This window comes from Thermobia domestica, chromosome 14, assembly GCF_964235325.1.
Source record: "Thermobia domestica chromosome 14, izTheDome1.hap1.1, whole genome shotgun sequence".
Taxonomy (NCBI): Eukaryota; Metazoa; Arthropoda; class Insecta; order Zygentoma; family Lepismatidae; genus Thermobia; species Thermobia domestica.
The window spans coordinates 45,159,656-45,171,971 of record NC_137467.1 but is presented as its reverse complement, the minus strand read 5'-3'; the positions used below and the strand labels follow the sequence as shown (position 1 = coordinate 45,171,971).

At 35.4% G+C, this 12,316-nt stretch overlaps 1 protein-coding gene across 1 annotated transcript in view; it reads left to right on the top strand.

Moving 5' to 3' along the window:
- LOC145669665 (putative cytochrome P450 301a1, mitochondrial) overlaps nt 1–502 on the top strand; it is a 57,157-nt gene extending 56,655 nt beyond the window's left edge. Inside the window, exon 11 of the mRNA XM_081737923.1 lies at nt 342–502. Coding sequence (XP_081594049.1) covers nt 342–464 — 123 coding nt within the window. The 3' untranslated portion in view covers nt 465–502. The remainder of the gene's footprint in view (nt 1–341) is intronic.
- The last annotated feature ends 11,814 nt before the right edge of the window (nt 503–12,316 follow it).

Below are 12,316 nucleotides of genomic sequence, written 5' to 3'. Positions count from 1 at the left end.
ATCCATGACTTGTCACCGGCCATGAATGTTTCTGGAAGCACAACCTTCCACAATTAGGAATTCAGTGGACATCCCGCTGTTTCAACTGTGCGTCACCACTGGGTGTCATGGATTGCTTCTTTGCTTTGGAATGAGAAGAGGTAGAAAAGTGAAACAATTGACATTCTATAGCTTAAAATCAGTGCATTAATGATAAACAATTCAGAATGTTTGCAGTACTATTGGTCAAGTAGTGAGCTTTGAAGCATTACTTTCTGAATCGAGCTTGTAGTTTTGTTCTTATTATGAAATGATTTATGTAATGAACAAAATCGTTATTATATTATTTCTCATGTTTACAGTTACTCAAGGCTTATCGTGTGGAATACCATTATGGACAACTCGAATTCCTGACCAGTTTTGTGAACACTCCAGACAAACCGTTGAAATTTCGATTTCTCGACAGAAAATCGAGCAAAATATAAGTATTGAACTTTAAAATAAATCATTGTTATAAATTTAATATTTTTGTTGTTGTTCTTTTGTTCCCCAAGTCTTTTGTTCCCTGCATACTAGCGACATCTCTTCGAGTCAGGTAACAGGAAGAGTAACTAATGACATCTATTAGCCTGACTTTGAACTATAGCAAATTAGCGTGACTGGGAAAATGGAGTGTCATGCGTTAATTTCAAGGATTAAGAATTTCTAAATATTCTATGCAACCCGTAATTCTTCAATGTTTGGAAGGTTACATATTGGCATTACTTACAGACTGATGCATTTTTTAAAAAATAATAGAAATTATAAGAATTGTTCAACAACACATAACAACATTTGAATGCTGACGAATTGCGAGATATACATACAAGGTGTGTTCAAAAAGTATCAAACCTTTGGTTGGCAAAAATACATTTACTGATTTGGAAATCCGAAACACTAATCCCCTTCAAAGTAGTCTCCTTGGTAATGGACATACTTCTCTCAGCGTTCTCGCCATTTTGGAAACACTTCTGGAACGCAGTTTTTTGAATGGTGAGTAACTGTGACGTCACATTCCACATGATGTCTTCTTTTGACTCAAATCGGGTCCATTTTAGTGGTATTTTCAGCTTGGGAAATAAGCAAAGTCACATGAAGTAATATCGGATGATTAGGGAGCCTAATGGCACATAGGAATATTGTGTTTAGCGCTGAAAGCCCGAATCAAATTTCGAAAACATTCTCCTTATGCCCAAATTCTCGTTCAAAATTGAATGTACCGTTCCGATTGGATATTTCCAAGCAAAATTGGATTCCTGAAAAAAATTTTAGTCTTATTTGAGGTATCACACGATAGCGTCTCACTTTAAAAAATCCCGCCATTTCAAGATGGCTGCCGATGATGCCATACGCCTCAAAAGATTTTCCCCTATCTGTTATAATCACTTTTTGTTTTTGTTTTTTTTGTCAATTCTGAAGGGTTTGAATTTTATTTGGGTGTTTCCAGATTTTTGGACCATCTTATGTATACTTTATAAATTTCTAATTGTTTGCCACTCATTCTATTTTGCCTCGCCATGTATAACAAATATAAAAACTTGTAAATCGAATTGAAAGCAAGGTTGAATTCGGTTCTTTTGCCATCAGGGATGAACAGGGTGAGAAATTATATCAGTCAAAGTCACGGGGGAGTCAGAAGTGTTAGAAAACTTTACACTGAAATGTTTCGACGTGAAGAATTCACATAATTATTAAACTATGCGACATTAGGGATATTGTTAACTACTAGTTAACCATTAGTTAGGCATACATGTCAAGTATATGTTAATGAGCCCTATATATGAATTACTGTACTTAATTTGGAAGCTACTGATAATAATATCATTTTATTCATCCCTTCAGTAAATTTTTCAGTAAGGGAGAAATTTCATCCATAAATATTAAATAGGGAGAATTCCCCTTTCTCTCCAGGTTTTCGCACCCTTGCTGAGTAGAAAATGCAGAGTAAATCCTATCAAAAATTGAAGGTTTCAATTATACTTTCAAATGGATGATATATATACAGTTTTATTGATTTCGAAACTGTTTTATCCCTAGATTTAGTGTTATATATCCCTATTGACTCTAAATACCGTATTACTTTATCTCAATTACATAATTTTCGATAGTTCTGCTTCAAAAAGAAATGAAAAATTAGTGAATAAGGCTGGGATATGGTAAAACCTTATCATTTTCTGTCCCATCTTCTCTTCAATCCTTTTCTTTTCTACGTCACAATACTCAATTTATTTAAATTCATTTCCAGTATTATTACCGCTTGCAAATAAAATTGTTCACTTCATACTCTTTCTTCCAAGATTATATGTTACTGATGGAATTCGGACTTTTGAAACTTTTGTACTTGTACGCTGAATATTATATAACAAGTTAAAATCTGCTCTACTTCGAAACCTATCAGTAGCTTGTTTTTTTTTTCTTTTTTCTTTTTTTTTAATCAGAGAAGCAGACATGAACATAACACAGCAGTAGTAATGTTTAAAAAACGCAGGATTCGTGCTTTCTGAGCATATTGTTGTTTATTGAAGTTGAGTGTCTCTTCTCAGCACAGAGGCGTGAACCGACTGTTTATGGTGGAACCCTACCAACCTGTAATGCGTTTAAATTTCAATGTTCTTCCATAAAGAATCTAAACACAGGCCACATGCACCAAAGTCGCACGTTCTAGCCACTACACAAGTGATTAGTGTTCCTTAAAGATGGTCGTTAGTTGTTAATTAGTTGATTTGGAGCTTAGGATAGCATCCCGTTGAGCGTCGAGAACATATAGTATAGGACGTCCTACAGTTTAACGTGAGATCCGAACCATATGAGCTTCCGCAGGGAAACGAACCCGGGTCTAACATGCCAAATGCGTTTATGTTAACCATATAGCTTAGAGAAAGTTCTCTTGAAGAAACAGTCTACGCATTGAAACTGTTAAGAAAGCTTAATTTTATTTGATTTTGGGTTTAACGTCCCTTTCAGCTGCGAAGCTATATGAGACGTGGACCTAGAATTTAACGTGAGACTCCACCAGGAAACAAAACCGGGTCCCCACAGCAAAGACATGTACGTTAACCTTTTAACCAAGAGGGAACTCGAATAAAGTCCCGACAAGAGACTTTCAGAAAGAGGAGAGTGATATATAGGACTTGGAAGACAATCATTTTCGACATCTGTTATGGAAGATCAGTTATACAACGTTCAATAGTGTAATAATATTTAAATAGTACATAGAATTCTTATCATATGTCTTCGTAATTTTGTTTTAAGGTGTTACGTTATTTCAGAATGATAATATATAAGAAGTATGACCAGTGTTCGAATTAATCTTCCGGACGAGAGGGAAATGTTCATATAATTTCGGTATATATATGCAAGAGAGAAATATTTATCCCAGGCAAGAGTCATATGTTATTTCTCTTATACGAACCAGTGATGATCTTTTACGAGAGAGGAATTCTTCCCCGAAAATTCAAACACAGTATGACTATTAAATTTTCTTTTAATAGATAGATGTTTGATATTTGTAAAGCTTATTGGAAAGACTAGATTACTGAAAGCTAATGAAGATTGGCGAGTCAAATTATATTTGACCTACTTTATAATTTTAGGCGTTCAGCTGCGGAATTGGAAGGGAAAAAAGTAAGTAAATATATTGTTAGAAAACTTGAAAAGAAATTGCTAAGAATGTGGAATAAAAATAAAAGTTAATCAAAAGAAATGGTATTTGGAATCAAGCTCATTTTTCAACTTTAGAAGTAGGAGGGGGGGAAATAAAGCTGGTTATTAATTTTGGGTACTTACGTACGTATTAATAGTGAACATATAAAATACAAATGTTAAATAAAGTGATGATTGGGAATTGGAGGGAAAACAAATTTAAAAGGGAGAAAAATATATATGGTAAAAGTTTCTTAAATGAGAAAGACACCAAATATTTCGAGTAGAATTTTGTAATCAACGGGCTACAAACTACAGTGCTTCGCAAAAGAGAGAGAAAACGAATTAGAGGCTTCCGAAATTTGGATGCGATAAAGTATGGAGAATAATGTTTTGGTCGGAAGGAAAACGAATGAGAAAGTATTAGAAACAGTATGACGAAAAGCAAAATGTTAAATGCAATTAGGAAAAAAAAATATTGAGATGTTTGCTGATAATTAGAAAATGTAAAGAGAAACTGATTGAGATCCTGACTGAGAATTAGAAAGAAAAAGAGATACGCATTGAGACATTGGTTGAAAATGAGAAAGAAAAATTGATTTCAGACACTGGCTAAAAAGGAACTGCAGCATTGTCATTTATGGGGCGTTTATACTTAGTCGATTTAGTCGCACGACTAAATCGACTCGCTGCATTTGCCACTAAATCGAAGCAACTAGGCCGAATCACCTTGATGGATGTGTTCAATTATTTCAACTACAGAAAATAGAACGTCTTTTAATTCAGTTGCCAGTCGATTAGTCGCCTTCGATCAACAAGCGATTAAGTTGAAGTTCCGTTTACACGGTCGATTAAGTTGAAAGTGACGTCAATTCAACTGAATCGAACGCAAATCGACTAAGTGTAAACGCCCCATTACGGTACTGGGCAATTTGTGGTACTGTTCGAAATAACTTATTCGCAAAGTTGAAAGAATAGGTATACATTTTTCGAGCATTGAGCTAGAACAGTGATCGATCGTGATCTACTAGTACTCCACTGAACTGACAGTAACGGAATGGGGCAGTGATGACAACAGCAGCTTGATTCTCTCACGCAACTGCTATTGTCAGCCTCATCTCATAGTTGATTGTATATGCATGGGGTTGTGCACGTTATGCTTTTCGTGTGTACATTAGACATTTGCTAAACGTTATGTTTTTCGTGTGTATATTAGACATTTGCTAAACGTTATGTTTTTCGTGTGTATATTAGACATTTGCTAAACGTTATGTTTTTCGTGTGTATATTAGACATTTGCTAAACGTTATGCTTTTCGTGTGTATATTAGACATTTGCTAAACGTTATGTTTTTCGTGTGTATATTAGACATTTGCTAAACGTTATGCTTTTCGTGTGTATATTAGACATTTGCTAAACGTTATGCTTTTCGTGTGTATATTAGACATTTGCTAAACGTTATGTTTTTCGTGTGTATATTAGACATTTGCTAAACGTTATGCTTTTCGTGTGTATATTAGACATTTGCTAAACGTTATGTTTTCGTGTGTATATTAGACATTTGCTAAACGTTATGTTTTTCGTATGTATATTAGACATTTGCTAACTTGGATAGTTTGATTTCATATTGACTAGGTAAGTTTATAAGCAATAAACAAATGCAAGATGTTTCTTTTAATGATAGTTTTTTATTCTTTTGTTGGTTACTCACAGTGCAATTTGAAAACGATACAGTAGCTCAGAACCTTCATAAGTTTGGCGACCACTGAGTTAGAGGCAAGGTATAATACATAGTCTCAACTGTTACACAAACACCAGGCCTTATCAAGTATAAGAAACAAAGTCAAACTTCTTGACTCCAATAAATTTGTAATTGACTTCCATGCTTTTTAAAGTGAGTTCAATCATTACATTAGAGAAAATAAGTGAAATCTTCACACAAAACACAATGTATGAAATTTAGATAAAATATTCTATATTGCTAATAAGGATTACAATACAATAATCATACTAAATAATGATAATACAGCCAGTCCTTTACAAGGAAATGAAATATTCCAGTAATAGAAATATATGTTGTAATGAATACAAAACGTATTTATAGACTTTGCAATCTATTTTAGTAATACAAAGTAATATACACAATACAGTAGACAAATAGAACTATTTACAAGTACAATTATCAAAACAATATTCTTCTTCTAAAACAAACAGAAATTACTCTAGTCTTTGTATTGGGAGATTTCCCCTCAAGAACATGTCATAACATCCTTTGAGGTTTCCAGTTAATGCATTCTCTATTCCTTTGTGTAATCTTATGTATTGGCGTCACGTATATTTCCAGTCAAGTTTTAAAGTTTGTCGTTATATATAACTTCACCTTTTAGACACTTCAACAAACAGTAAACATTACGATTTGACTCACCAATTAACGAAGTGAGTCGATGGTTTGACCTTTTAACACCGTTGGACCTGTTGATGCGAGCAGTTCTACATGGGATTGTCAATATCAGGGTTGCTCAATCATTCTTCTACAAGGTAATTTTTTTAAAAAAAATTAAACCTTTTCCCGACTGTCGAGACTTTTCAGTCCCATTTTCTTTGCTCATACATTTTTTACTCCTGTGTGCCTTTATAATGTCGAAGCCTATCCGACTGACGGGATTCCTGAGTTCCCTTTCATTGTTCTAACTAACTAAAAAACTAACTAACTCTATGGCCTATGGAACCCGGAGGTTCAATGCCGCGTTCAAAAAAGCTCTCCACTGACTTCTATCCTTAGCTAACTGCATCCAGTTTCTACTTTGTATTCCAATCTCTGCGAGATCCATCTTAATATTGTCCTCCCATCTGCGCCTAGGTCTTCCTAATGGTCGTTTTCCGATTGGTCTTCCAGTCAAGACTTTGAGAGCGTTTCTACTTTCTTCAATTCTAGTTACATGACCAGCCCACCTAAGCCTCCTAGACTTGACGACCCTAACAATGTTGGGTAGACCATATAAATTATGTAGTTCCTCGTTATGAAGTTTCCGCCATTCCCCATTCCAGTTCCTCTTGGGTCCGAATATTCGTCTCAGGATCCTGTTCTCAAATACTTTCAGTTTATGTTCTTCCCTCAAAGTAAGTGACCATGCTTCGCAGCCATACAGAACAACAGGCATAATTATCATTTTGTATATTTAAAGCTTCAAATTCCTCGACAGAATTCGCGACGACAAGAGATTTTGAACCGAATAGTAACACGAATTCCCTGCTTTTAGTCGACATTTAATTTCTTCGTGAATATGATTTTCCTCTGTTAATATTGATCCTAGATATTTTAAACTATCCACTTTATCAAAAGTATTATTTAATATTTTAACGCATCCATAATTTGCTCTATTCCGGTCCCGACGCATTTCCATGTATTCAGTTTTCTCTGCATTTACTTCTAAACCCATGTCCCTGCAAGCGTTTAATAAGATCTCTGCATGTCTTTCTATTGTTCTCCTATCATCCCCTATTAAATTTACATCATCAGCATATGCCATAACCTGGTGAATACCGTTCAACTCTAGGCCCTGGTTGCTATCTTTGATTTTCCTTATGGCGTATTCCAGCACAAAGTTAAATGATAATGGCGACAACGCATCTCCTTGTTTCAGGCCATTTTCGACGTGAAAGCTCGTGGACAAAAATTTTCCTACCCGTACTTTACTTTGGGATTCATTTAAACATATCTTAATTAATCTAATTAGCTTTCTCGGTATTCCAAGTTCTGTAAGAACGTTGTATAATGTTTCTCTCCTAACCGAGTCGTACACCTTTCTAAAATCAATAAATAGTTGATGTACTGGGGTATTGTATTCCCACTTTTTTTTCGAGTATTTGGCGAATGGTAAATATTTGGTCGATAGTTGATCGATTTCGTCTAAATCCGCAATGATAATATTCAATAATTTCATCTGCGTATGGGGTCAGTCTTGCTAATAGAATATTTGAAAGGATTTTATAGGATGTTGACAGAAGAGAAATGCCTCGATAATTATTACAGTCAGTTTTGTCACCTTTCTTGTGATTGATTCTTTCCACTCTTTTGGCAATTCTTTCTTGTTCCAGATAAGGAGAATGAGTTTGTGTATCTTGTTCCACAATTTTTTTGCCTCCAGTTAAAATTAACTCAGCCGGAATTTCATCTACACCCGGAGATTTGTGTTCCTTTAATTCCTTTATAGCGGTTTCTACTTCTATTCGGTTGGGTTCTGGAATATATGGTTCTGCGGTGTGTATCACCTTTTCTCCACGCACACTAGTTTTTGGTTGCGTGTTAAGCAAATCGTCAAAGAAATCTTTCCATCTATTTAAGATGCTATCCGTGTCAGTGAGAACTGTACCGTCAGATTTCTTTAATATATAAGCACGAGGTTGATAGCCTTTCTTAAATTCGTTGATTCCCTTATACATGTCCCGAATGTTCTTATTTTTACTATTATCTTCAAGTTCCTCAATTTTAACTTTCAGAAAATCGCGTTTCCTTGTTCTAAAAGTTTTGGAAGTTTCCCGCCTGGTATCTGCGAAATTTTGTGTAGTTATTTCATTCGGATTTTGTAGCCAGCGTAATTTTGCCTGTTTTCTCTTCTCTGCTAGTTTTATGCATTCCTGGTCAACCATGGTTTCTTCCTACGTATTTCTACGTGTCCCAATTTCTCTTTTGCTGAAATTTTAATGCTATCTCTAATTTCAATCCAGGTATCCTCAACACTAGTGCACTCAGAATCTTCTAAAGCAGAAAATCTATTTGAAACTTCAATCTGGTATTTCTCTCTTACCTGGCTCTGTTCTAATTTCTTTAAATTGAATCTCTGCGTTTTCGGACAATGAATATTACCTTTATTCAACGATAACCTCTCTCGTATTATCGCTGATACCAGGTAGTAGTCAGTGTCACAATGAGCCCCTCTAAACGACCGGACATCATTTATGCTAGATTGCCTTCTTCTATCTACTAAAACGTGATCAATTTGATTATGTGTTTTTCCGTCTGGTGATGTCCATGTGTATTTATGAACGTCGCGATGTGGGAATTTTGTACTCTTCACGATTAGGTTTTTGGATGTTGCAAAGTTCACGAGTCTAACACCGTTTTCATTACTTTCCTTATGCAGACTTTCGTTCCTTATAATCGGTTTGAAAATATCCTCTCGTCCTACCTTCGCATTGAAATCCCCCAATAGAATTTTCATATGGTATCGCGGGAGTTGGTCAAATATCCGTTCCACTTCTTCGTAAAAACTGTCTTTTATATCGTCATCCTTATCTTCAGTTGGGGCATGTACATTTAAAACAATTATATCACACCACCGTCCCTTAAGAGTAATAAAAGAAAGTCTATCAGTAACAAATTCAACCCGTTTAATTGCTGGTAATATACGTATATGAACGAAAAACCCTGTTCCTAACTGGTGATTTTTATTTCCTTCCCCGTAAAAGAAGGTAAACTTTCCGGAATTCTCAGACCCATTTCCTTTCCACCTAACTTCCTGAACTCCTACTCCGTCCATCCCGTATTTCTCTAACTCACTCGTTACGGATTTTAACGCGCCTGCCCTATAAAGACTCCTAATATTCCATGTTCCAAATCTTCTGTCCATTTTCTTTTGCTGAGGTCGTGCCAAGTTATCAGTCCTTGTCCGAGGCTTTTGTAAATATTTCTGAACAAGCGTTTTTTTTTTTTTTTTTTTTTTTTACAGGATGAGGTTGTTAGCCCTACCCAAACCTCCAAGCTGGAGGACCACTCCTAGTCGGCTGTCCGCGACTGCTTATTCAGTATATTCGCAGCTAACCTCTATATCTAGAGGCCTTCTCCTCGATCCGCAACCTGAGGACGCGCCATGCCGTGGTGACAGGAACCCCAGCAACAATAAAAGCAAAATTCATTTTTATATAGTCTAATGTACCCTTAAATTACGGTACTTTAGCTTACTATTATATCAAATTATAGTAATATATATATATAATTCAGTCGGAAAAGGGTTGTTTTTCGTTATGTGGCCTAGCATCGACATCGTCTACACGAAGGAATGCTAGATTCAGAATCTTTACTTTGGAACTGATTGATAGTAATATGTGAATCCTAATTCCTGAACCATTCTTCATAAGTACAGGTTAAAATGGAAATTACACATTAATATCAGCCTCCACGAAACTATAAATCTCTGATAGTTTAAATATGCCTTACTGGTAAGAGGTTGAAGATCAAGAGAACACAATGGCAGATCTACGCCAGGGCCGGGGGGCTAGGCTCCCGAGTTTTTTGGGTGACAAAAGTAATTTAATATATTATGTATATATTTTTGAAAGTTTATAGTAAACTCATCATACACCTATCATAGTCTGGATTGTGGCTGCCCCCCCTCCCCCGTTTTTACCTTCTAAATCCGCCTCTGAATGGACAATGTTTTTTTAAGCTTTTTACAATCTCTGCGTGAATTGAATATAATTGAGCAAACTGCTGACTATAACAGTTAATCCTGAAACTCTAAACAAATGTTTATTATTATTATTATTATTATTATTATTATTATTATTATTATTATTATTATTATGGTGGAAAGAGACAATGAGAGTCTCTTATGTTTTATTAACTACAAAGTTAGTGCAAAATATTCAGTTACAAAGTTTAATCAGTTATTATAATATTTCTTTTTCAGCATCATCGTTTTCTGAAAGTTTTCGAATATGATATAAATAAAGTAGAGTTTTATTTATGAGGTAAATGACCATTCGAAAACTCAACATTGAAACTTACACGTTTGACAAATGTATTTCTGTATAATAATACATATATAAAAAACTTCAGTTAGTTACAATTTGACTTTTTATTGTATTACAATGAGTTCATGTGTGATTTAATGGGAGATTTTTTTTGTAAGTATTCGTTCAACTTTTTCAAAAATATAGCGTATATCTATCCCCATCTACTGTCACTCTTTCGCAAATTTAAAGGTGATATATGCTAAACTATAAAAATATTAGGTGTGTATGCATGTATATTCTCATCTACACCCCATTACATCCTTGGGGAAAGCTCGGCGTCCCATACACTTTCCATATCCAACTGTCCTGTGCTCAGAACATACATGTCTTTTCTATGTGCTGGAGAAGGTTTTTGTCTTTATGATCTCTCTTTGCAAGGTAGATTCCACATCGAACTTCCATCTTGCAGGGGCGGAACCGGGATAGACTTCTGGGAAGGGCGATGGGTTATAATACTGCTACTTTTAAGACCTCCAAACTCTGGGCTGGGTTTTATTTATATATAAAATAAGAAAGTTTCCTCTTCTGGGGGGAGGGGGTAACATATACAAAATTTCTTTTACTGTTAGGAATTTGTTCTATCAAGAATAATTCAGCTTGATTAGTATCTCTTGCTTCTTCCAGATCCTTTCCGCAAATATCTGTATGCATCACAGATAGCTTGTGGTTGTGGGACTATTACAAATGATCCAAAACATTATTCCGTACACTTACTTGAATTATTGGGTGAAGGCCTAGAATGTCGAAAGGAACACGACTAAGAAAAGTTAACAATCTACTAGATCATGGTCACAATAGAAAGCCATCTCCAGGAGTACAAGGCTGCTTCAGCTTTCTCGTGCATATATAGTAACGGCTCTCTTGTACGTGTCTTTGGAGCGGGAGACCTGGGTTCGATTCCAGACGGGGAAAACATATTCTGCTCCCACTGGTAGTAAGAATACCAAGTACACCAAAGTTATCATCATCACCATAAGTACTGGCAGGTCATTTGCTGCAGCCGATAATTTTCCATATTCCACAGTCTTCCGCTAACCTTTTCTTTTGTCTTCACGTACAATTTTTCTGTCTTGATACCGTCATCAACTGTAGCTTCCTTCTGCCCCTCCTTCTTCTTCCTGCCACCATATCTTCTAACATATCTATCATGATACAGTTCCTTCTCCGGTAAGAAGTCGCAAGCATTAATAACACTAGTTAACAAAGGTTTTGTTACATAAAAGGAAATACCTGTTCTTAAAGGAACTTTTTGCGCTGAATTCGAATATGCACTCGGTTTTTCTCCATCACGTACGATTTTCCCGCAACAGAGGGATTTTCGGGAAAATCCCTCAAAAATTTCCCTTTTCGTTTATTTTACACCCCAAGATCTTGTCCCCTTGCATATACTAACATAGATATTATACCTAAGTATACTTTGATTCATATTTAACAAACCCTCCAAGTTTCGTAATAATCGCTTTATTCTTTCTAGAGAAATAAATATGTTTGTATGTATACTGTGTGTACTGTTTATTGCACCTTATAGTAATGCTTTCAGATCTCTTAAGTTGAGGTAAAACGTTTTGCTTTATTACCACAAACACATATATAAAATATAATACAATATAATTTACAAGTGTGACAATTTACAATAAACAATAATACAAATGTACCAAAAGGTCATGAAAAGACAATCAAGACTATCACAATATATGAAACTTCCATTGGGTTACAAAAACGTACACTACTTCCTTGTTTTGTAAGAAATGTTGCATTTTCTAACAAGACCCCAACAATAGTCCCCCATCATTGAAGGATCCCATCGTCCCTGGTACCTTTTCTCCATTGCCATTATATCTTGGTGGAATCTTTCCCCCTG